The 26,780-nt window shown below is 42.3% G+C and overlaps 1 protein-coding gene and 1 pseudogene across 1 annotated transcript; both read right to left on the bottom strand.

The window, feature by feature from the left end:
• Positions 1 to 5,499: 5,499 nt before the first annotated feature.
• On the bottom strand, positions 5,500 to 17,826 carry LOC123148890 (vacuolar protein sorting-associated protein 8 homolog). Its single transcript, XM_044568410.1, has 19 exons — positions 15,949 to 17,826; positions 13,929 to 14,222; positions 13,609 to 13,833; positions 13,364 to 13,496; positions 13,129 to 13,268; positions 12,403 to 13,036; positions 12,003 to 12,067; positions 11,822 to 11,923; positions 11,511 to 11,647; positions 10,958 to 11,013; positions 9,964 to 10,610; positions 9,670 to 9,860; positions 9,269 to 9,563; positions 8,493 to 8,780; positions 8,296 to 8,405; positions 7,842 to 8,172; positions 6,908 to 7,309; positions 6,090 to 6,388; positions 5,500 to 5,982 (listed from the first exon to the last, which is right to left on the bottom strand). The coding sequence occupies exons 1-19, from the start codon at positions 17,437 to 17,439 to the stop codon at positions 5,976 to 5,978; spliced, it is 5,847 nt and encodes a 1,948-aa protein (XP_044424345.1). The 5' UTR covers positions 17,440 to 17,826; the 3' UTR covers positions 5,500 to 5,975.
• Positions 17,827 to 21,650: 3,824 nt separating this feature from the next.
• LOC123148891 (NADH-ubiquinone oxidoreductase chain 6-like) lies at positions 21,651 to 23,008 on the bottom strand (annotated as a pseudogene).
• Positions 23,009 to 26,780: the final 3,772 nt, after the last annotated feature.

A 26,780-nucleotide genomic window follows, 5' to 3' on the forward strand; every position in this document is an offset into this window, starting at 1 on the left:
TGCAATACCGTTTGTGCTCACTTTTATCACTTGCTACCTTGCTGTTTTTATATTTTCATATTACAAAAACCTATATCTACCATTCATATTGCACTTGTATCACCATCTCTTCGCTGAACTAGTGCACCTAAACAATTTACCATTGTATTGGGTGTGTTGGGGACACAAGAGACTCTTTTTTATTTGGTTCCAGGGTTGTTTGAGAGAGACCATCTTCATCCTACACCTCCCATGGATTGATAAACCTTAGGTCATCCACTTGAGGGAAATTTGCTACTGTCCTGCAAACCTCTACACTTGGAGGCCCAACAACGTCTACAAGAAGAAGGTTGTGTAGTAGACATCATGGCGCAGAACACGTTCATCGTTGTGAGTGGTTTTAGTATGCCCACACTTAGCACGGCCTCGTAAACAAGGCCGGTTTCAATGCAATGGGAAAGCCTTGAATCGAAAATTGCCTACACATATTAGGTTTTTGGAATTGTTGAGGAATTTCGCAAATCTTCAATTAACTTAATCCAGAAATAAATCATGAGCATGGCAATGACAATATTAAACATATACTGACATTTGATCACATACGCACATACTAGACACATTGCAGAAAGATTTACACAAGTAACTAGGGCAAACACATAAAAAAGTAGGAGTGGGATAAACGTGTTATACCATCCAATAGGCCAGGATGAAGCGGCGGCGGCAGCAGCGGTCTCCTCTGTGCGACCTTCTCAGCAACGAGTCAGTCGGCTTCGGTAGCGGTGGACAAGGTGATGACAAAGGCGATGTGGACGTAGACAATGCAGTGGACATGGACAAACGGCCGCAAGCAACCACGTAAGAGACGCTCCCCGAAAACCTAATCGCCCCTCTCCCGTACATAATCTCAAGGTGCGAGGTTCCGGAGGCCCGCTCCCCGTACAGACAAGCATGCGGTGGACGGGATGGGACCGTCGGCGGTAGCATCAGCGAATGGAACATCAATGGGCAGTGCGCATGGAGGTAGCAGATGTAATCTGTTCTTCATGGTGGCTAGGGTTGGCCGACGCCTCCTATATATAGACATGGCCGGGTGGAGAAATGTGGGCTAGACCGACGTCCAAGTCAGCAACAGCCCATGGTTTGATGTCTCAGATCGTGACTCGTCTGTTCCTAACAGACAAAAATTACAAACATTGAGGGGAATTTTGGCTGAGTACGAGATGGCCTCGGGGTGACCCGCTCTCCCCATATTTGTTTCTATTTTGTGTGGAAGGTTTCTCTGCTCTTCTTAAGCATGCACATCAAGAGAACAAGATCAAAGGAGTGTCATTTGGGAGCACTGGCCCCCATGCAACACACCTGCTTTTTGCTGACGACAGTATAATATTTCTGGAAGGATCTCAAACGACATTACGAACATTGAGGGACATTTTGGCCGAGTACGAGATGGCCTCGTGTCAGAAAGTAAACCTTGAGAAATCTTCCATATTCTTTGGGAAAGGGTGCAAAGATGAGGACAAGGTGGGACTCAAACAAGCTATTGGGATCAACTCCGAGGCGTTGAGTGAAAGGTACCTGGGACTCCCAACACTAGTTGGTAAGTCAAAAGAGGGTATGTTCAAATATGTAAGGGAATGTGCAACTAGGAAGGTGTCTGGATGGAAAGGTCAAGGACTGTCTAAGGCGACAAGAGAAGTCCTGGTTAAATCGGTGCTCCAGTCTACTCCAAATCACACCACGAGTTGTTTTCAACTCACAAAGAAGATGTGTGGGAACCTGAAATCAATCTCTTCAAAATTCTGGTGGGGTGCAGCAAATGGTGAGAGGAAAGTGCACTGGATTTCTTGGGACAAAATGTGCCATGCTAAGAGAGAAGGGGGTATGGGCTTTCGTGATCCGGAGGCGTTTAACCAAGCTTTGCTTGCCAAACAAGCCTAGAGGATTCTGCAGACCCTTGACTCTCTATGCGCCCGTGTTCTTAAGGCACGTTATTTCCCGGAGGGGTCTATCATGTCAGCCACGTGCCCAAGTGGGGGCTCCTTCACCTTTAGAAGCATTCTTTATGGGAGGGACCTGCTGCGTGAGGGGCTGGTATGGAGGATCCGAGATGGAACTTCTGTCAATGTGCACCATGACAACTGGATCCCGAGGCAAGGAAGTCTTAAGCCGTTAGGACAAATCCACGTCCAGGGCGTCACAAAGGTGGCCGGCCTGCTTGGTCCAACAGGTGATCGATGGGACGAACACAAGATTCAGGAGATGTTTTCACCTGATGACGCATGCGATATAAAACAGATTGTGATGGGAGGACCGGGCACGGCCGACTATCTGGCATGGAATTTTACGAAGAACGAACAGTTCTCAGTAAAGTCGGCGTACCACCTGCGAATGAGCATTAAGAGCGCTCAATCCGGACAGCCGGGCTCGTCATCATCGCTTCAGAAGCACCGCACATGGCTAGCACTCTGGGGCACAAACGCTCCGGGCAAAGCGAAGATCCACACGTGGAGGTTAATGCGCAATGGGTTGGCTGTTGGAGCTGAATTGCACTGGAGAAGGATTAAGGGCGGGGTGTTTTGTGTCGCGTGTGGCAGGGAGGAGACCACCTTTCATCGATTCTGGGGCTGCCCACACTCAAAACTCTTCTGGCGACTGATGAAGGAAGATCTGGATGCCCCCGTCTTCACTGCGCCGGAGATGGACGAGTCCTTCGCCGCCATATCGGCATGGATGCAAGAGTGGATGGCCAAGGCAGGTGAGGAGGAGAGAGAGATGATGGTTCAGGCGCTATATGGACTGTGGCTTGCGCGGAACGAGGCGCGAGACGGCAAGCGAATCGCGGAGATGAGGATAGTGGCCGGCAAGGTGATGGCTCACATCAAGGAATGGAAGGAGGTGCACCACAGAACTACCACGCGAGGAGGCCCAAATGTGGTTGAGGCGTGGAGGCCACCGGCTACGGGTTGGATAAAAGCCAACGCGGATGGAGCTACAACGAAGACAGGTCATAGCGGGGGTGGAGGAGTGGTTCTACGGGATCACAATGGTGCATACAGAGGAGGGGCGACGGCGTTTCTCCTAGGCATCTCTGACCCTCAAATACTTGAGGTTATGGCTAGTAGACAGGTGGTCCGCTTTGCAATCCAGCAGGGTTTCCAGCGCATACATCTCGAACTGGATAGTAAGGAGGTGGTGGCAATGATCACTGAAGAAAGGAAGAATCTCTCCGTGGTCGGGCCACTTGTGGAGGAAGTAAAGGCACTCCTACGAACGACTCAGGACTACAAAGTGAGCTGGGTGAGAAGAACTGCTAATGGTGCAGCGCATAAATTAGCAAAGGAGAGGATTATCATTGCTAGGAATAATGTATGGCCTACTGTGCCACCAGATTCGATCCTGCAGATTGTTATAGATGAGATTCCGGGTTTTGTTTAAGGTTAAGTTTTGTTGTTTTGAAGTAGATGGGACTGCTTTCACGACTTGGAAACTTGTGGGCCTGTGTGTTGTTTTATTGAATAAATGCTTTACCCCAAAAAAACAGACAAAAATTAAGCACAAGCGCACGAAGCACGACGTTATGCGCGCGCAGTCTAGCTGGTTGCCACCGTGCGACCGGCCGAAAATCATTCGCTGTTTGTTTTCTTTTTTTTCATGAGTTGGGTCTGTTTTGTGTGTCCTGTCATTGGGCACGGTGTGTTGGGCGATCTTAGGTACTCTTCGAGTCACCCGGCTTACATGTTACGTTTCTTATTTTTATATACTCCTTGATCCTTGAAATTCATATATATGTCCGGATCTGCGATTCACTGTTTTCTTTGCCCTGTCTTTTGCAAGAGTTTGAGACTTACAGTCCTGGATGAATGTTTAGACCTGGGAGTTTGCTGGTGGTTGGGGGCTAGTTTGGCTCTCGATCCTTTCTGTTGGATCTGTGTCAGTAGTATCTTGTAGCCCGTGAACGCTGTGGTTTTCGTTAATGAAAATCAGAGGGGTGGAAGGCCTTCTTTTATTAAAAAAAGAGCTAATATCACTGAGAGTTATAGAACTTACGCTGGATGTTCAGTTTAGTGTTAGAACTTTGAAAATATGGATTTATGGTCATCAAACTTGACTCAAGCGTGTAAATATGGTCACAACACGCGTATGTGAACGAATCTGGGTGTACGGCCCCAGCTGTCAGTGAGTGCGTGATGTATTTTTGCCCAAAACAACCTTGTATTATTTTTTTTGAAAAAAGGGGGCAAATGTTGCGATGATTTTTTGCACGAAAAAACATCACATTTTTTATTTATGGAGTGCTCATAAATGAGCAAATTAACAAACGCGTCCAACAATCAACAAACGAGCCCCGCTACAGCCACTACAAAAGTCCAGTTCTACTGTCTAAAATGGATAACTATGTCTATTGAACCAAGCCTATTGTGGAGCTTAAATGGTTGCACATACTCCAGCCTCTTTTGCACGCGCTACTTTCTTTAAGATAAACTGTAAAACATAGGAAATAAGTTATGCTCAAATATTTGTGTGTTAAAAATATACTTACAAACAATGATTAGTAAATAAAAATTTAAATATAAACATGTGTATTATATAAAAAAATGTTTAGTTACTATGGACATTTAAATTGTTTATTAAATAAATATGATTAACGTATACAAGAAATAAAATGTTTAGTTAATATGGATTTTTTACTCATGACACCATTGAATATCCCTATCAACAGTTTAGTTTTTTAATTAATATGTTTAATGTATCCTAAAACATTATGTAATTTCAATATTGGACAAGATTAAATATCCATACCAGCAGTTCAAATTTTAGGTTTTGGAATATTTTAATTATACGAACACTGGACTGTTGTATTATTTTAAATTATACAAACATTTTTTAAATTTCATAAATATTTTTTACTATATAAAAATTTTAAAATAATAATTCATGAACAAAATAAATGTAGGTTATTTCATTGGTGTTTACATTATTTATAATACATGAATATTTAAACATTATTTTTATTACTAAGATCATAATTGTAGATGGTAAGTCAATTATGAAGAATATTTAAATGTCTTATTTACTTATCATCATTTGCATGTATATTTTTAGCACACAAATATATGAGCATAACCTACATTTTACAGTTATCTTAAAGAAAATAGCGAGTGCAAAATAGGCTGCAGTACCTGCAGCCTGTTTAAGGTCTACACGCCGCTTGGTTCAATAGATTTTGTTATCCTTTGTAGAGAATACAACGTGAATGGTGTAGCAGCTATAATGATTCGTTTAATAATTTTTGGTTGCGTGTTGGAAACCTGGCTTTTATGAGCAGATGGGGCCGTACATACTAATGCGTCTGTATACGGTGGTAGCTGAATGTTAATAACCACCTTTTGTGTTAATTTTCTCTTTTATGAGTAGTACAGTGGTCTGTCTTTCTCACAAATAAAAAAGGTGACGGGTCGTGCAAAAATTCGTCGTAGTGTTTGGCTTTTCTCAAAAAAAGTAATACAAGGGTGTTCTGTGCAAAAATGCATCACTCACTCAGTGGCAGATGGGGCCGTACATACTAATGCGTCTGTATACGCGTGTTGTGACCGTATCTGAATGTTTAGTTAAGTTAGATGACTACAAATTCGTATTTTCAAAATTCTAGCACCAAACTGAACATCCAACACAAGTTTTGTGACTTTTAGTGATATTACCTCTTAAAAAAACCATACGGATCTGTTCTGATTTGGAGCTTCATGTACGTATATTAATTATTGTTCCTGCCACCGTGTTCCTATATGTCTTACACGCACGCCATAAGCGTGCCAGCTTTGGAGTCTTCCTGTACGTCTTATTCGGAGTTTGACCAGCTCTGGATCAGCATCGTTTTCCTCGCTCTAGCAGTCGCAGCAGCAGCAGCAGCAGCAGCCTAGTTTGAGGTCATTATGCGAATGGTCAAAGCAGATTTCGCAGGCGTTTGCACCTTTTTGCCACTGCGTACTTGAGTCTTGTCAGAACCTGCATATAAGATTTTAAAAGATGAAATGGACAAATAAGAATCCAAGGTAAGATCAATACTGTCATGCTCTTGTTTATTCAGTTAATCAAGAAAATTAGAGAATTACCGAATATGCTTGACTTCGGCGGAAGCCAATTTCCTATTTTCTGTGGTTTTTTCACTTCTAGCTAAATGTCTGATGGATTCTCCCACCCAACTTATTCTCTTATTTGATTTTGCCTCTTTCAAGTGCAATATTTTCTGTGTTTTTTCACTTCCAATTGAGTGTCTGCTGGATTCTCCCGCCAAACTTACTCGCTTCTGTATCTTCTCCTGATATATAGCTGGTGGAGAAAGTTTCAACGGAGGTACAATTTCAATATGAAGAGACTTCTCAGCTTTCTGGAGACTTCTTAGTATTTCAAACTACAAAAGAAAATATGGCAAAAACTTTAGCATGTACTCCCTCTCTACCCTTTTATAAGACGTTTAGACAATTCAAACAGCGCCCAAAACAGTTCAATGTCAGCTGTTCAAAACGTCTTATAAAAAGAACGGAGGGAGTACTATATAGAAGTACATTATATAGGCCATGTCCATTTTATCACCATTGAGAAACTACAAGATTAACTTAGATTTCTTGTTAACTAAATGTATAGTATTGAAATGGACACTTAAGTATATCACTGACCAAAGGCAAATATAATACGCGCACATACGAGATTAATAGCATAGGTAAATACACAGATGATCTAATATCTAACATATAGAGGACTAAAACAAGGGTATGATATATATTCATTACAAGAGAGATAGCACAATCTATAATTTGATGGCTTTCAACTATCACGCAAGTCTTTTTTGGAAAGCATCTAGTCACAATAGAGAAATTTATTATACTTCATTATACTAGCAGAAAAGAAATATATCTCAAAATATTCCTACCAGTGACATCTGCTGAAGCCCACGAGATCTCTCAACATGATTTGTCTCGTTATTATGATAGACGGCATATGCTACTTCATTTTCAACCATGGGATACTTGGGTTGCCCATTCTCAGATATTATAGGTGATTTCTTCCCGGTTTGTGTGTCACTCACCAAGAGACAAACTGAACATCCATCTTTAAAATCCCTGCTTGATGATTTGCTCTGTTCAGCTTCACAATGAAGATGTGTTGCATGCCCACAACTGAATACTCGAACTGCTGAAATAACACCTTTAGAAACTGAGCAACTACATACACAACAAACAAAAGTGTGTGGAGCAAATCCATGGCAAACCCCTCTCTTTAATAAGCTCAAGGTATAGAACGAATCATCCTCAATAACTGACTTAGTTGTTTCCTGCAAGCATAACAAAATACATAAAATCCATGGCAAATCAGAGGAGCTTAATTTTTTACTATTAGATAAAATACATAGCAAAATAACCAAAATGTTACCATTTCACCATAGTTAACTGGTCTTCAATATAGAGTAAGAAATTATTACAATAAATTACCGAGGAAACAACAGTTAATTGAACAAATTAAAAGCTCAAGGCATCACTATCTGGACCTTAGTAAGAACAGCAAAAAAAAATGTTAGTTGATTCAAAAAGTGTATAATCACTTTAGCAGTTGGTTCATATGAATTTTGCTAATATTATTAAAAAGCATCGGGTTTAGTTCAATCAGCTTAATCATTCTAAGCTTCAGGACAAGTGAACTAGATAGAGTATGTATCAACAACTCTGCTCTATTTCAATGGAGTATGTAATTTGTTATGTAATTAATAATGGCCTATTTGCCAAATGTTGGTGTTGTGTAAAGTATCAAATTTCGTGTGTGCTATACTTATGAAGTAAATGACAAAAGGAACAGAAATCGATATGTACCAGTATTCTTTTTTCATAAAGATGCATAGACAGCATTCTATGTATGACAAGCTTAAAATCACCAAACTCTTGACTCCCATTGTCAGATAACAGCTTTGACATAATTGTGGGTAGGGGTATATACCCAGCCATTGCCTCGATTATCTCTCCAATGAATTGTGAGAATACTCTCCGCAGAGTATTCAAACACCTTTGATAAGCTGAAATCGCCATTTGTTGTGAGAATCCTTTGCCTGTTGGATGTCCGTTTGTTGTTTCATCCCCCTTGGACGGACAACCTTTTCCATTTACATCCTTGCTTCCATACAATTTTTTCAGTGCTTCTGAGAAACTGCATCAACAACATAACAGCATTACTTGGCAGCTATAGCCTGTTTGCTGATCTCTGATAGATCTCAACAAACTAAAAGTATGAAAGTGCATATGTAATCATGTATATATTAGTACAACTTACGAGTCAAGCAGTTGAAACCAAAGTGATTGAGACTTCCCTGGGTCTGAGCGCTGTGAGTTCCTTTGGCACAATCCAATAGAGGAACGTAATGTATCAAGCACCGGATGAGCCTTGATGAGAATATCAAATATGTTACCAACTACATAATAGAGGATACAAATCTAGGTTAGTATTTCAATAGGTACGAGAAAAAGAACCTCACTCATTTTTAGAACAATGGCTGGTTGCTCAATTTCAGAGATACTCTTTGAGGATATATGAGAAAACGCATTTTCCACTGAAGTGATAAACTGGCTAATTTTCTCATCTAGTCCAGCTAGAACAAGTGCAAGCGCACTCTGAACATAACCACGCCTCTCTTGCAGAAATGCAGCAGCATCTGTAACTCCATAATCTAGACAGGGCTGCAAACACCCGTCCAATCTGTTGCTATCAAAAGTCTCCAGAAACTTCAGGACTGACCTTGGTTCATACTGACATAGAAGCTGTGCACCAAAAGTGTATTCGATTTAACAAAAAAGGATGAAAATCTAACAAAACATGTGCTGCCACTAATAAAATACTTCAACCTAACAAACTACTTAAAATAAAATGTTACTTCTGAGTTTTAGTAAAGTCAATTATATGCACCTCTTCACAAAAGCGGCAACATTTGTAGAAACTAAAGAAACTGCAAATAAGTATTGATTTCATGAACAACAGTTTTTTAAATATAATTTCCAAAGCTCCAAAAAGGAAAAAAGCAACTGCTTCTTGATTCTATACAACGCTTATGGAAAATCACTGCGCTACCATTTGCGGTAAAGTGTTCTCTCAGTACCCCTTTTTGTGCCAATATAGTGGTATAGCAATCAAAGGATCTACTGAAGTCTACACTGATGGCTAAAGGCCCCACCCAAAGGTATATCATTATTATGTTTTAAAGGCTCCATATCAAATAAAACTAATGTTGAAAATCTGTCAATAAGCGTACCTTCAGATAGGGTTCAAATAACTCATCAATAATAGAAACAAGATTGCGATCAAACAACTTTGAGAAATTTGATAATCTCTGCAGATAATCTTCGGTTTCACCAGAGAAGTACTGACGTGCAACAATTTCATAGTTCCGGGCAGTTAGTGCACTGAAGTCAAGTTTTCCTGACAAGTGTACTTCCATTGCAGTTTTCAAGAAAAGAAAGTGGCTGCCGTTATCAGAATGAAACTCTGACAATATTTGCTGGATCTCATTTTGAAAATGATCAAGGAACAAGACAAATGCGCACTCCCTAAAAAATGATGTGGCAAGAGAGAAATTGAACATATTCAGTAGGAAGACAGACCAGCAAGCAAAAAACTGAATACATTAGTTAAAATATTAATCGGCAATCTCACCTGCTTAGATTGACCAACTCGACAAAACGAAATATTACTGTGGAACGAAACGATAAAGCTTCATTGCCTGCCAACTGAAATAACTTTTTGTTGATGAAGATAAAAGCATGGTATGGTTCCACTATATCCTTCATGTAACTATCTAAAGCAGACAAATTTTGATTTCTGGCTGTATATATCCTGCCACATGCCTGTAGAGTAACAATAACATTTACAGTAATGAGCTGAAAGACCTTTCTGAGCAGCAGTGCTATATTATACAGGTGAACTTTTAAAGGGTAAGTAGTGACAAACCTGATGAAAATGGGCATCTAAACAAAGATGCAACACATAATCAGAATTCCAGTCAGCTTGAGGAACCACATTGAAGAGCTGAAGAACTTCTTTCTGAGCTAGCACATTTTTATCATCATATGATGGAGTGTTGGATGACGTGAAGTATTTAAGAATGTGTTTAAGAACTCGTTGAGATGGCTTTACCCCTTTACTGGAAATAGAAAAGGACACAAATTCAATTATACAACCAAAATCCTTCACTGAAGGCCAAAGTTCTGATTCTTCTGAGTCAGCAGTACCCACAACAACGGAATGGATTGCCTCATTTTCCAAACCAATAATATGAATGATGGTGTCAACTACACTTTGTAACAAGACATTTTGACTATCTGTTCTTTCAATATTAGTATCATCTTCATCCTTGGACACAGATGCATCAGGAGTACAAGTAGGTTGAAAATTCTCATGTGCAAAAGCACACTTGACAACTTCCAGAGTAGCTTCCGTATCCATCCATAGTAGATAGCATATGTTTGGGCATTTTCCAGAAGAAGAACTGAAACCCTTAAATACTTCAGAAGTGAGCATTTTAGACTCCTCAAGCATGAATTGCACAAGTTCTCTTCTCAATGAATGAAGTTGGGCTCGGGGAATCATTCCATGCCCTGAAAAAGTAGATCATGTGATACCATATCATGGAGTTGAATCGCCTTATAAGAGCATCCCCTATATAACAGTTCAGTATTCCTGGTTCTGAGCATAATCCTGCTGGAAGTATGCAGATGTTCTCATGAAGATGACACAACACCAAGCAGCTAATCGTAATCTAAACTCTCCAATTTTAGAAAATCACAATTTAAGCAAATAGTTTTTCTAACACACTTCACAATTTACAAGGTTAAGGCCCACCAAAAGTCCAACAGCACAGGAAAAACATAGTACGGTCAACACTAAGCAGGCATAGAATTAATGAAATAGTAAAAAAGATACTGTGAATGGTAAATCTACTAACCTGGAGGAAATGTTAGGCCCTGGAAGCAATACTTCAGATAAACAAGCATTCTGTAGCTGTTAAAGTGAAAATATGGTAAGAAACTGGCCTTCTGTACAGCACTAGTATAATATTCTAAAAGAAACACTAATTGCGTACACAAAACTAGCCCACTAGCAATATCAAACCATCAAGCAACTCTAACCAAGTACTAATGTGGTTCTTGCCTACTTCCTTTGAATCATGGGAACTTCCTTGTTTGACATCAACATTTTTGTTCACACTCATGCATGTCATAGGGAAATCCCATGGAAAACATAAAGATGCATTTCAAATGAAGATTCAGGTAAACAGCAATATGATAAGACATGTAACTAATGGTAAGAAAAATATGAAATTCTAATTAATCAATTTACCAGAACAGATATTCAATCAGGAACTTCAGAATAACATAAGTATGCTCAAATCATATATCAATAACTTGAGAACATAATGTGTACTATTATATATCATCTATGAACAAGGTGATTAGGGGTAAGTTTAAACAGCTCCTTCTGGCAAGAGTATGACATACCAAGTAGCATCTTTCCTAGTAGCGTTCTGGATAACAGATAGAAGTTCCTCTAGAGGTGTACGGAAATCATTCAGGCCTTGGTTAAATAAATATATTAGGGCACCATATAACCCATGCTCACGACAAAGTCTGACTACCTGCATACAGAACAAGTAGAACAATATCATCTGGATGCATAATTGTGCAACACACTAGTCCAAACTACAAAAACAGTACAAGAATAAACTGAAAAAATAATTTTCTTGGACAACGAATGTGGATAATGAAACACCAAACATCTTAAACTAGTTGGATGCAAGTTTTATGTATACCTGATTAAAATCCAGTGATGAAATATCCATATGAAGAATGCATTGTTCGACTCGCTGCAACCATCCTTTGCCACTATAATGCTCTACTAGAGCTTGCATGATCTACAAATCAAATTGGCATAAGAATATAACCATTTGCAAATTTATGTGCTAACACTAGAATATCCTCGGTGTTACTCACCTCAGGGGGTAAAGAACCAAGCATATCTTTCAATATATATGGCTCTAGTGCCTCCAGAAACACACCTGCTCAAATTAGCAGCAATTTAATAACAGAAACATGTCCGTGGACATAACTTTCAGCAAACAGATAACTTGACATACGCAATATGTTTCTCATACTATTGCACATGAAAATTAATATAAATATCCTCTGGAATTTTCCTTAAAAAGGCTGTGCAATCTTCAAAAGTGCAAGTAAAATTATTCCAAATTAAATAGAGTCAACGCAACAGAAGGAAGGAAAAAATGCCTGGCTACGCAACTAGAACCCACTAAAGCATCCACCAAAAGGGATTTATAGAACGCCTGCAAAATGGATAGATTGCTAGTTCTTATGAGTTAATTAATAACAAGCCTACCTCCACTTTGAGCAGCAACAAACTTAGAAAAGACTGTGTCAAACAGGATGTCATTCCGTCCAATGTGAACACAAAACTCCACTGCAGCCCCTGCTACACGGGCATATTGCTCTTCTCTCTCTGTCAGCAGGGATCTATCGGCGTCTATCAGGCCATCTGCTGCCCCCCCTTTTCCAGTATGGTTTGACAATGCAATTGAAATATATTCGAAGACATAACCTATATATGACAAAAGCAACTCTAATAGAGACGGCACTATGGCTTCCCTTATAGAATCAACTTTTCTCGGAAGATCAACAACACCCTGTGTGTGACCGTCATAAAGCTTCATTGCCATGTCCATTGCACCCATCCAATTACCAGCCCTCTTTAGTGCTTCAATCCGCTCTTTCCATGGAAGAAGTCGCGAAACTGTAAGAAAGCTTGGGCCAAGAATATAGACTGTAGCACCTCTTACTGCGACCGAGTTGTTAAAATGCCTCTCAGGGTTACCGAACCTGTTAGAAAAATGTGTATGGTACAGTATGCTGTCATCGAAGAGCAAACCATCAAGAATAAAGATAGTCCTGCGAAGCTCACTGCCATCCTTTGAGAACAAACAGAGCTGCCCTCTCAAGTTAAGGACAGCTAACATCTGAATGGAAAAAAAGAAAGAATAACTTGATTTTACAACTGAAAAAAGAACATAAACTAGAAGAATAACCAAAAGGGGAGACTTTTACATGCCTTATCCTTTAACCAGGCAACACCAACAGCGACACTATCAAGCTTCCAGTCCTTATGTTTGATCATCTTTGATTTAACAAATTTTACCACTTGTACTTGACGGTCCCATGCAAGCGCAAGCCAAGATACCTGCTCTTCATCTATATAGTGTTGTCATCTTTAGCCCAAGAAGCAATAATTTACCAATATAAGAAACTACTGATCCTTGTCAATGTCTAAGGAGGTCTAAACTTACCAATTGGCGATGAATCACTCGAGGATGATGTGTATTTCCATGCAGCATAAGCAATTGACCCTTCTCGTGATCCTTCTGGTCTAGAGAAGGTCTCAATATGTTCAACATGGTCAGTATTGGTATGGAGTCTAACCTAGCAGGAGAAACACAGATCATAAATCCGTACAAGGGTTACGATAATTATGAGTTCACAAGATAACAGACAGTAAAAAAAATGTCTGCATCATGAAATATATCATTCATACCACAAGAGCATGTTGATGCATAATGAACATGACTGTAACACCGTCCTCCATTGGAGAAGAACCTTCATTGAAAAACTTCCATCTGGAATCTACTCCAACTACACCTCCCATCATGCTCCCATGACCACCACTGGAGGAAGTTGTTTGGTTGCCAGAACCAAAGGACTCATTCGCTAGAAGAGGACAGGCCGAGAGCACGATTCCAGTATGTCCATCAAAAAGGCGCTGGCAAAGTGCAAGTTTTGTCAGAGCAGACATATTTAACAGGGGATCAAGTGGGTTAATATGTGCGCAATGTAGAAAATGATGTTTCTACGTACCTGGATTCCCTTGACAGTCAAGCGATTAATGACGGGGATAATCGAGAATGTGTGCATAAGAACAAGCCCTTTTGAATCACCAGTGATGGCTTTAGATTGGTGGATAAAACAAACATGCACTACAGCTCCTGTGTGCTCGCCATATATGACTTTTGCTGCAGTAGCCTTCTGTACATCCCAAATTGTCATATGACCATCACCATATCCTACTAACAGAAGATCCCCTTGCGGGTTGAAGCACATGGCAGTCACTGGTGATTGAGTTTTTTCACCTTGGTTCCAAAAGAACAGCATCTGAAATTGGAAAAGCAGTATTTATATATAGACTAAAAAATCAAAGTGACATATAATTCTCAGGACTTCAGAACCACTAATCTAGGATAGCTGTCCTCATTTCAAACCATAACCAGTATTACAGATTTACTATTTTCCACATATGAGTTCATCCAACAAGATTTTTGAATAGCAACTGGTTACTGGCCTATAAGATTAATAGCTTCATGTGCAGGCACTGAGTTATTATATGACTGGCAAATACATGAAATGTGCAGTAAGCACCAATCCAGGAGATACTTTTCGAGTTCAAGAACTATCTTGGAAAACAATACTTTTCGACAAGCAAACAAGAGAAGAGAAAACAAGGGTCAATTGTGCAGAGATTGAGGAACTGTAGAACAAGAAGTTAAAAGTGCCTTGATGATTTGGACAAGCTAAACATACAAAGAAAAACAGTTTCTTCTAGTTTCTTGTTCTTAAAAGAACATAGATGTATCTTAATCATCTTTGAGACATCTGGTTGAGCTTAATTATTCCTACCATTTATGTATGGCGCGTTAATCAATGTCATACAATCAACCAGCTTTCTCAATAGAAATTATGTTAAGTCAATCGAAGTTGGTGTAATTAGATTCTGGCACAGAAAGATGGTAAAATACGGATCACATACGAATATTTGAGTACTGAGCCATCTAATCTAATAAAAACACCAAGGTAACCCTTATCTTCTTTTGTTGCCATCAACTGCTAAAGACTATAAGTGGTCCTCACTATGGAGGATGTGGTACTGTTTGCCCTACACTCCACAGCCTTGCCTTAGTGAACTTTAGATGTAATTATGAGAACAAGGAATAGACGCCACAATTTTTCGGTCTGTACATAAACCCCACAGGGCAACTTCTAGCAATACCATATAAAACGCGCAGATCTGACAGGATGATGCGTAAGTCCTGCATTCATTCAGATGAGTATTTTGTTTAATTCTGTACTGTATACAGTTGTCTCTTCTTTATTCCCTACTACAACTAGATGGATGGACGAAAATAGCAAATGCTATTGTGCAGATTTATTCCAAGGGTTACTATCACTGATGCATAGCATTGCGCAATTATATCTGACATGTTAATAGGGCTCAGATGCCAAATGAGTCACTTTAGCAGATTCCTCGTTGGCACCTTATTGTACTTCTAGTTTCTGCTCCAAATCTAACATTTTGTATGCTTTTGGAATTCTACCTAAATGTTGTAAATGTCATGTTTGTATCAAAGTTTGGTACACTAGGGCAGTAATGAGGATAGCAGATGTTTGTATGTCAAGTTAGATCATTATTTGCAACACACTGTATCTGGATTAACTTAATTATGCGAGATGCAACTACAACCCTGACCACAAGACTAACTTCAGAATTATGGTGCACAAATACAATTTATGGTCATCCCAGTAAAAATTGTATGACCACATCCTTTTCCTCCCATTTCTCTCTTCAAGTCAAGGAAGGTGTGAAAGTCAGGCAAACTGTAACACCTAGTGATGCCTACAACTATTGCAAAATTGTATCCCCATGTAATGTCTGCGACTCAGTGTTATCTAATGAATCATCTTCAAGTCTATACCACATAATTAATACTGAAACATCTTGAAGTCCAACATCTGAAGCATAGCAATAAACCATATATAGTACTCAAGAGAAAAATATATGCACAAACAATATATGCACAACAGCACCAAGGAGGCAATGACTAACCTTTGCATTTGTATCATCAGCTTGATGGATGGAGTATTTGCTTGGGACGATGATAACAGATCCATTGGACATGCCCATGGCAATATAGCTCCTATGTACTGCTAAGATCTGAGGAGAGCCATGTTCCTGTCTAAAAGACGGAGAGGCCATGGCACGAGTTATTGGGTTGTCCACCTCAATCTGCATGTAACCAATTGCTGGTTGGCCCTTCCCAATCCCCTGCAGGCGCATTGGTTGCGCTGCTGCTCCCTCCTCCCAGTGCTGCCCAAATGAGGCCTGCCTCTTCTCGAGCTCCTCAGCCCACTCCAATGGTTTTATCGGGACCTTTGGCTTTTTCTCCGCATTTTTCTCAGCCATCCTGCTGATCTCCAGCGTCTCTTCGATAACCTTATCGATGATCCTCTCAGATTTCATTTGCTCTTCCAAATCAGTTTCAGAACGTTCAATTTCCAGCCCGTCATCAGTCTTTTGATGGGAAAGTGACCCATCCTGAATGTCACCAGATTCCACAAAAATTCCTTTGCTAATTGGCTCATCACCATTTTCCTCAACAATAAACCGAATTTGACTCCCAGGTTGATCGGTTTCAGCCAAATTCTCGCCCTCAAGTTGCTCATGCTCATTGACATTTTCCACCGATTCTGAGGGCTTGGAATTCTCTTCCAACTCTTCAACACCATTCCCGCCGATAGTTTCGTCCGTCACCCTAGCAACCACTTCCTCACTGACCTTCTCAGCTACTTCGTCTCCTTTGAAATTTCGGGTAGAAAGGAAACCCTCGGAGCCTTGGTCGAGGAGCTTCTCGATGGGCGCGGAGGCAGTGCGCCGCGACTTAATTGCAGCGGCGTGCGGAGTGAGAATAGCGCGGGACGCCACCGCGGCCGCAGCGAGGGCGGCGCCTGGTTTGGGGCTGGGGCGGACACCCCGGAAGAGCGAGGGGAGTGGCCTCGACGAGGAGGCAGCGTTGTTTGAAAAGGTTCTCGGGGCAAGGTAGGAGAGCGTCGCCGACGGCGATGCGGATGTGGATCTCCCGGGGGACGCGGAAGGCAACGGCAGAGGAGATGGAGAAGGTTTAGGAGGCGGCGGTGTGGTTTTGATACGGGTCAGAGGTTTGTGTTTGGTGCTGGGTGCAAGGTTTGGCTCGTCGTCTTCGTCGCAGTCGGACGAGGAGAGGAGGAGGAGCAGGTCGTCGACAGCGCGGCGGCGATCGGCGTCGGCGTCGGAGACTGAGGAGGAGGCTTGAGACAACGGGGGGAAGGCCTCCAGATCGAGCTCATTAGGGGGCGGCGATGGGGCTTTGATACGGGTTTTGTAGTTGGTGCTGGGTGTAGGGTTTGTCTCGTCGTCGCCGTCGGAGTCGGACGAAGAGAGGAGGAGGAGCAGGTCGTCAACGGCGCGGCGGTGATCGGCGTCGGAGGCGGGAGGAGGAGAAGACGGGGGGAAGGCCTCTAGGTCGAGCTCATGGGGCGGAGGCGGTGGCTGGGATGCCATCGCCGGCGACGACGACGGCACGAGGGAGACGGGCGCCGTCTCGCCGAGGTGCGGTGATGGCAACTTATTGGTAGTTTCGATTCTTTCGGTTTCGACGGTGCTTGGGTTCTAGTTCAGGGAAACACAAGTATACCCCATCGCTTTGTTTACCATCCCTATCGTCTCGAATAAGGTTTCCTAGCCTAGCCCATCTCGGTGTCAGCTACCGAAAGAGAAAATTGGTCTAAGGGCAGCATCTACTCGTTCATCGCTTGCCTCACATCGAAAGAGGCATGGCTTCTCTCTTCACTCACTCCCCTGTTTGCCAGCTTCAATAGCATGGAAGAAGGTGTTCAAAGAACATAGTTTCACATCTACATTTTCTCCATTTGATCTTGATCAATAATTCACTTATAGAAATAGAATAGAATAAAAATATCAAGAGAAACACTCTTCTTTCCGAAGATCCATTTCTAGTGGGACATCGTTCATAGGGAGCGCACATCCAATGCGCCCTCTACTCTTCACTCTTCACTCTTGTGCTCGATATCCTCTTCAACAAGGATTTGCGGCTCCAATCCCTTTATTTTTCCAAAGGTAAAAGATGGAACAGACCGAATCCAAGCCATATAATTGCTTGATGCTCAAGAGTGCTTAGTTGGAAAAGAGTTTTCTATGTCGTTCAAACTAATGCTCGATTTAGAATTCTATAAAAAAAAAAGAAACAATCAATTAATCTATCTCACCTATATTATGAAGCAGCTGCTAGGCCTGATAGCGAAGTGAGCTTTGTGACTTTTAGTAGGGTTGTATCGTCCGTCTTCAACATTCATCCATAAGACTTATTTATTCGATTCATTGTATCTCAAACAGAGGTAAGTCCAGCTTCCTCCTCTTTTCTTTCTTTTTGTTAGTGGCTTTCTCTTTTTAGAAGTCGAACTCTAGACTTGGCAAAAGTCCTATCCTTTCTTGTAGCAGAGCTACGTCCTAATTGATTGTATCATGCTCTTTCGGGTCGAGGCACCTCTAATGTAATCTTTGTCCAGAGGAAGGAGGACTTTCACAGAAAAACAAAAGCTGTATGCCAAAAAGAGCCAATGTGAATTTAGGTTCAAAAGGATCAATAGCACATGACGAAGTTCAAGTGTCTTCTCTTCAAGAGAATAGAGCATAATTGTAGGATTATATGGATATCAGTGCTTTTATTCAATTCCCGAGGCACTCTTCAACGATTGAGGAGATTCCCGAGGCAGTCTTAGTGCTATCGTCAGGGTCACCAGCCTACTGTACCCCTTATTCTGGCTTAGCCTTGCTTAAACAGAAGAGGCTTGGTTAGCATCCTTTCTATCAGGTGCTGTTCTTTGCTACCAACAATTCTTTAAGTACGCGGTGAAGTAAATAATAGTGCACTTGCTGACAGTAGAACCCCCAAGAAATCTCACAGTATAGGCCGATATCTTTGTGCAATGTCATTTACAAGCTATGCTCCAAAGTCTTGGCAAATAGGCTGAGAGAAGTACTGGATGAGATCATTTCCGAGGACTTATTAAATAGGGGTGCTTTTTCTACGAATATAATCAATTCCATAATGCTATCCGCTTTGACGAAGCAAATCAGATGACGGGAGATCTACGCCTCGAAAAGGAGAAGAAGTGGTTCTCGATACTGAGCAAAAAGTCACTTTCGATGCAGAAAGTAGGAAACCAAGGAAGCAGGCATTGGCAAAGAGTGAATCTTTATCCGATCCTATAATGGCTCAATCCGATCCAACAACGGTACTTCCAAAGGCTCCTCGGCTAAGAAAAATAATAGTTGTATTGGCAAGGCATGAAAGGGATTTTCTAATGCTATCCGAAGACGAATCGGAATACGGAACCGGAAGCCGTAGCCCAGAACCTTTAGCTTGAGCGGAAGGGGAGGAAACCGGCTATTCGAACTGGCGGGTGGGTGGATACCCTAGTGCTTATTGCTTTGTCGGAGCAGGGGCGGAGAGGGATTCATTAGTTTGACAACACAAGGGTGTCATGTGGAGAAAGAGAATGGAACTATTCTCCGGGTACTGGTACCGCTTAAGCCCAAGCAAGTGAAGAAATCCTGTAAGATGGACTTGATTTACTTTCCTTTCCAAGACCTATACCATATGGTTTGGGTATACCACTATCACCTATCGAAATGAAACACTAACCTGCCCACGACCCCCTATACCGGATACCTTTGCTTTGAAACCAATGACTAGTAGAGGATTTCGAGGAACAACAACAAAGGGAAGTAGGGATGGGCTTTCCTCGGATTAGTATTCGGATTTCGCTTGTGTTGCCAATGGTTGTTATTCAAAAGAAGGGTTCGCACCGGCAAAGAAGAATATATTTTCTAGTTGTAGCTTTCGAGGAGAAGAAGGATTGAATCAAAGGGACGAGCAAAGGCAAAGCAATGGCATGTTTGGAATTCCATAGAGGAATCCCCAAGCAAAGGCCAGGACGCTAACGCTAACGCTATTGATATTCCTAGCGCTTGTTTTCGTAGGATGCCGAGGACTCTTGCTTGAATACAACTAGAGAATTCTCAAAAGAATACGACTAGCTCTTTACCGCGGGGATGCGTTGAGAGGAATCAATTGTTTAACCCGGTGACCGGATAGGAGCCGTGACTGTGTGGGTAGCATTATCAAAAGAAGGAAATTCGCAGCGCTCTAAATTTCTCTATTTTGATTCTTTTTTTAGGGATTGCGCCGTTACTGTACCTGCTTTCGCTATTGCTGTTCCGCTTTGCCGTTATCCGTCCCTTTGTTAGCATAATAGGAGGGTGCCTTTTTAGCGCAAGACGATGAAATAACAACCTAAGCTTATCGGCATTAGCAAATTGAGAAATCGAATAGATCCCCGGCCGTTGGATAGGAGCACTGCCGTTACCGTGCTTAGAATTGATGAAATTGGATTTCTTACAAAACCCAGGATCTTCCTATTCGTAGTTTTCTTACAAAACCCAGGATCTTCCTATTCGTAGGTGGTATACAACTACCCCTATCCCTATTGTTTTGATACATGGCGTATTGGCTTTTCGTTTTTCTAGCTAAAGATCCATCTTTCCTGGATTAGTGATTACTTCAATCCATACCCCTATGGAATAACAAAAAGCAAGGGCAGAGGGACCTGGATCCGGAACCATACAATAATTCGTAGGAACCCACACCGGATAGAGGGCCGTCCCTTCCTCTTAAGAGGTGTAATTCTGTTTGGGGATGACATTAGATAATCCGAATCGTAGTCCTCGCGGGAATGGTCGCAAAATGCGAAGGAGTTTTGTTGTCGAAGCTGGGGATCTAGATAGGTACCGATCTCGATGGGGATTTTCCTATTTTTTCTATGGAATTTGTTTCATTCCTTTCATGCACAGATGAACCTTCTGAGCTTTGGAAGTACCTTTGCCCTGGAGGATTGTCCCATGATTGAGGGATTTCTCTACAACTATTGCGATTAAAGACATATGCAAATCCGAAACAGGGAAGTACGAAACTAAAGGGACTTTCTCTCGATGAACTCCCTAGTTCCTATGTTTGCTTTGAGGCAGTGCTAATTGCTAATGTGTGAACTATCACTATAGAAAAATCGATTGGAATCACTTCTAACATCAAAGATAGGAAAATCTGGCCTATTGGGTGCCGATCCACTCGATCCTATGCTATGCATTTGTGACCAATAGAGGTAAGATCATGAATACAAGATGGCGATGAGTCATGCCAAGTTTGGGGAGTGTTGCTCGTACCCTCATTGCATGTTTTCAAATAGGGCACACTGCCTGTGATTTACTATTGAAAAACAAGTCGACAGGAGAACCCGAGTGCAACCAGATAAGAGGTCGCTTTCGAAAGACGACAATGGCAAGTCTCAATCAACTGTCATTAGATCAATAGTAAGCAGGAGATTGCTTTGCGTATCACGGATCGAGCACACAATAGAATGCTCGAACTACACTCTCCTAGCAAAAGGCAGGGCAAGTGAGTTCTACACGATATTCGATAATGAAACGAGCCTTCCTCCTTCCGAAACCCCCTCTCCTCGGCCCGGGATAGCGATAGACGTACGAATTCAATCAATGGCGATAATGTCATCCCCTTTCCTTAGATATAAAAGAATCATTCTGAGTGAGTCCATAAGAAGCGACCCGCTTTTTCATCGGTTCCGGGGGAAGACCAAAGATCTTGCGCGACCAGAAAAACTCAAAAGAGAAAGAGAGGTATGCACTGTGAAGGAAGCCCTCTGACCCACTCTTCCTTCCCCCTACCTACCCATAAGGTAAGTAGGGGCCTCGGCATCTCTATTTCCTGAGAAACCTACTAAAACTACTTCGAGAAACCTACCAATTCGAGAAACAATACAAACCTACCAAAAAAAATTACTAGCCTCCCTTTTTGGGTGGCTTCCACTGCTTGTGTGAGTGAGCAATTATATTTAGGATATCCTGGGGTTCTAAGATCTCGAGCAGAGGAAAGTCCCGGGGGAACGTGTTTACCATGAATAGGATCTCCCCAGGCTCAAGGAATGCAAGAAGTCTGTCTATCTTGCATTTTAAGCCAGGGAAATCCTTATATTCTGAGCACTAAATCCACATTTTAAAGGTTTCTTTGTAATTGTCAGGCGGTCCCCCCGCTCCGGAGGAGAAGCTTCTTCTATGGCTATGGCCAAAAGGAGAAATAGTCCTGTTCATTATATGGCTCCTAGAATCCAAGGCATTTCGTCGGAATACATCCTGTCTTTTCACCTTTGTAGTCCTATGCATAGTAAGTACTATAGCCCCAATCATAGCAACTAATAAAATCAGACTAGAAACCAAAAACCAGACGGAATAGTAGGTATAAAGTAAATTGCCCAATGTTTCCAAATTAGTCCAACTTCGTACCTTTCCGGCATAAACCGTATATCTCAGAGAGGTCGTATTTCTGTGGGTTGGTAGTAATGGAATGGTTTCATTATCTAAATGAAGAACATTTCCCACCAAAAGATCAGTCCAATAATACCACTCACTGGTAAATAGCGCAATACTTCTTCGTGAATCTCCGCTATTTGAATATTGAACATCATAACCACGAATAGGAATGAAACGGCAATAGCTCCTATATGAACTACTGGGGAGATCATAGCGGAGAAGTCGAGACCTAACAAAATAAGTAAACCAGAAGTGTCGCAAAAGACTAGGATGGGAAACAAAACGGAATGTACCGGATTTTTAGCACGTACAACCATCAAACCAGAGACCAAAGCAGGGCTCGACAAAACAGAAAGTATCATGGTACGTCGTCCTCCCTTGAAATGGAACTTGAATGCTGGAGCAAGAAGACGCATTCAAGTCGATCTATTACAACCAGCGCGGTTGTTCGTATTTCATTTTCTTCTTCCAAGCCGACGCTCTTCTTATAAAAGAAAGCACTCACTGAATTACTTACTGAATCTCGTCTTTCTCTCGGCGCCGAGAATTTTTGACGTGTCCGGGTCGATCAGAGGTTCGGCTTGCTTCTCCCCCACCCTCGCCTATGAAATGGATAACCCTTGCTGCCATAGCAGCAGGATTTTAAGGGCTTCTGTTGAAGCGGAATAGGAGGAAGCCATGCATTCTTTCAAGAATCTCCAAACCCCCCCCCCTTTACCTTCTCTTTCTATTCTATAAAAAGGCGAACATCTAATCTAGGCCCGGTCGCCTTTCTATGAAGGCGAGCAGCCCAGCCCCCTTGTTGAAATTTGGATATTAAGGAAGCCGTATTTCGCAATAGCAGCTCCGAGAAGCTGGGCTTAGGGTGCGCCTCCTGCGGTCGTTTCAGTGACTCAATTGGCTGGCTTCCCTCAGCTCAGACTGGTGTCGCCACCTCTCCCAGGACCGGAATGATTATCCCCGCCCGATGGGTCTACATTCATCCCTGAATGTCGTCGGGTACTCTTCACTTCCCCGCCATTCTTGTAACCGTCACCTGTAATCCGCGCAGGTGTGTCCGCACCCCCTAGAGTGGACGAGAAAGAAAGGATTTTTTCTCGGAGCAACCCCCCCTGGTTCCATACCCAGGAGTTCACTTTCCCGTATGAGCATTCGGTACATATATAAGTCAGTGGAAGAGTCAAAGGGTCACCACTACTGAGGATCTCCCCCCTTATCTTAGAAGGGTCGTCTGAGGGTTCGCCGCGGTTCATTGCTGTGCTTACACACTAGGCTACCCTTCTCCGAAAGCTCCGCGGGACCACCTATCACTAGTCTTCGGCCGGAGGGGTTTATTGCACAAAAAGGCCGGGACGCGGGCTCCCGCAGAGGAAAGCCCAACGAATGTCAGATGCAAAGCCCCGCACCTCATTAAGATCATATTGGCATACTCTCCTAAAAAAAGAGCAGACCCCATTGAAGACGGGAGTGAGGTACAACAAGGCCATTTCCGTCCACCTTCTCACGGAGCCGTACGTGGACGTTACCGCTCATACAGCTCCCAGCCAGCAAGCAGTTAGCTTTCCTCTAGAAGTCATGGAAGTGTGGATAAATCGACAGAAGGTTTTTATTTCTTAAAAAATCGCCCTAACCGTCCTAAATATGGACGGAGAGCGGTCTCGAGTTTTTCGGGGTCCTCGAGATCGCATTTTAGGTCGAGTAGAGACGCTAGGGAGTCTGTGGGCTTCCCTTGGCATTTCAAGATGGCCTCTATCGTCTTTTCGAGAGCCTCCCGTTTGCCCGTCAAGGGGCATTTGACATCCAGAGACAAAAGCAGTCCCACACGAAACTGGGAATTTTCCCCAATGGACGTAACCAGCTCTGCTTTCGCGGTCTCAAAAGGAGAAGCCCCGAACGCTTGTAGTTGCTTTTTTCTCTTTATTCCTTCTAAGCGAGCCTCTAAAGACTCTACTCCTACTTTAAACTTAGAGTCAGATTCTTCCAATTCTTCCAAAGACAAAGTAGAACTTCATTTTGAGGAGTTTGCCCCCCGTTCGCCGCCGTCCAACCGGCGGCTACTCTGGGATGGATCGAGGTTTAGGCCAACAGAGGGGGCTTGCTCCCTTTCTTCTGGAGCTAAGGAAGGACCTGCGGGTGGCGTTTCCGGTAAAGGGGGAATCTCAAGGAGGGTCTCCAGACCTTTGAAGTGCCCCACCACCAGGGTTGGCGTTGTGTCGACGACCCCCTCTGGCTCCGGGCTAGAGGTAATTTCGATGATCTCCCCGGCCCTTTGTTCCTCGTCACCATCGCAATAACAATAAGGAGACGCGGTGACGTCGTCATCCAGAAGGAAAAAGAAAACCCCAAAGGTACCGAATGGAATTCTACTTGTCGGGCTTGGATTCGTTTCGTTTATCAAAAATCGAAATAATAAATAACAACCCATAAATCAAAGAGAAATTACGATAAAAAATCTAAAGTGAAGCCAATCGCTTATAAAAAGAAACCAGTCTCCTTTTAAAAGGAACTGGCCAATTCACTTCGAAAAACTACGTTCTAACTTGAGAAGAAAAATTGGTGGCATTTGACATCTAAAGTTTCACCACCCCTACTACTGCCCGAAATCCTGCTTTGGTAAGCTTTCCCCAAGGTGACACCGAAGGTCTACCTCCTTTCGTGCGCCCCTCACCTCCTCCATGAGGATGATCCACTGGATTCATTGCAACATCATGAACAATGGGGCATCTGCCTAAGCACCGGCACCCCCACCACGCTTACGGCTCTATACCTACTAGACCTGTATTCGGTAAAGCTTTCTTTCTATATGCTAATTCTCATGCAGTTCATATTGTCGATATGAGTATAATTGCCTCGAGAAATAGATAAGAATTCCTTCCTTTACCGGTAAATGAATAGGAATCAGGTTAATAAAACCGGAACTGTTTCCGCCTTCCTCTCGAACTGAGCTATTTCTCTGAAATATACAGTTTCACATCATTACAGGAAATCCTATACCTGTGTATTACCACCCGGTATGGAGCCATCGTCGTCTTCGGCGTAGCGTGAAGACCTTCCCACGGTCTTCGAGTCGTTCTTGACTGGCTAGCAAGCACCAGTGGAATTTAACCGCCTTGTGGTCGGGACACCGCCTTCTTCTCTAGAATCACGCAAGTGGTACCGCTCCCCACGGTAAGGAGAAAGACCTTAAGGCATAAACGTAGAGCCTGAGTCCACAAGATAGTATTTTCTCGGTGACGATAGTGGCCATTTTAGGGTTCAGTGGTTGTATCCAGAAAGACTCTAGAGTCATTTGCCGTACCCTCCCAACCAACCATCACATATGTGAAACTCATGTGAAAATAAAAAGCACACAAACTCTTCTGTGTTGGCGAAACTCGTTTTCCACGATAACGTATTTGGTTTGCTGTTGGAACTCGGGCAGAAATGTGTGTCCCGGCTCCAACGCTATTCTAGAAATGCAAAAAATAGAATAATAGATGAATTAGAAAACTCAACTGTTCTTTGTGATTCGGTACCGCTTGAACTAACTGGCCCAATTCTTGGTAGGTACTTATTAGGGGGAGGGCCAACCACCGAATGAACAACGATCTCCCGGTCCCACTTGATTCCTGGGGAATTTAGGGAACCCTGCGGACTTGACTCTTTTAAGAGGAAGAAATTCGAAGTGAAATATCTAGAATATGCTTTACACTCCATTTTCACACAGGTATGCCCCCCTACCTTTCTGTAGATTGATGCACTAATAAGACTCAAAATCCTTGGTTTGAGCATCCCTTTCTTTTGTAACCTCTCTTAGGAACTTCAAACGGAACAAGGCTAGGATCCTAATCTCTATTCCTTCCTCCTTGGCGTCAGATAACTCCAATAAAGCATGACTGAAGTAGATATAAAACGTGTCGAAGAGCAATAGACTCTTTTTTTATAGAGCTTATCATTGTCATTGATTGACCAACATGACTTATGGATTGCATTTTATACTGTTCTATTTGAATAGCTATATTCTGGAAAGGCGGAGGAAATAGACTTTCTTGCTCCTGCATCATTCTTGCTAAGGGCATCTAAGGAACTAATCAAAGGTTACGAAAGAGAAGGCTTGAAAAGGAGCTTACTTTTCCCGCTAATGCTACTTCCGCTATCTCGTAAGGAGGATACCACTCATAAACCTCCCTTGGTATTTGGGTAGGGAGAAAGATAATTAATTAGACTGAGTGAGGAATGTATACAACTACTGCTCAAAAGGCAATAAGAAGCACGCACTCCTACTAGACATGGAAGGAGTAAACCTAAAATATGCTTTCTTCCCTTATGTTGAATCGACTTCCTTGTCTCTTTCTAGAAAGTCAGCAGCTGGCCCAAGGTGACCTACTGGGAAATGAAAAAACAATTGGTTCAATCGAGTACTTATAAGCCGAACGGAGTTCTCTCTCATATTGTTATGT

This window comes from Triticum aestivum, chromosome 7A, assembly GCF_018294505.1.
Source record: "Triticum aestivum cultivar Chinese Spring chromosome 7A, IWGSC CS RefSeq v2.1, whole genome shotgun sequence".
In the NCBI taxonomy this organism is placed as follows: domain Eukaryota; kingdom Viridiplantae; phylum Streptophyta; class Magnoliopsida; order Poales; family Poaceae; genus Triticum; species Triticum aestivum.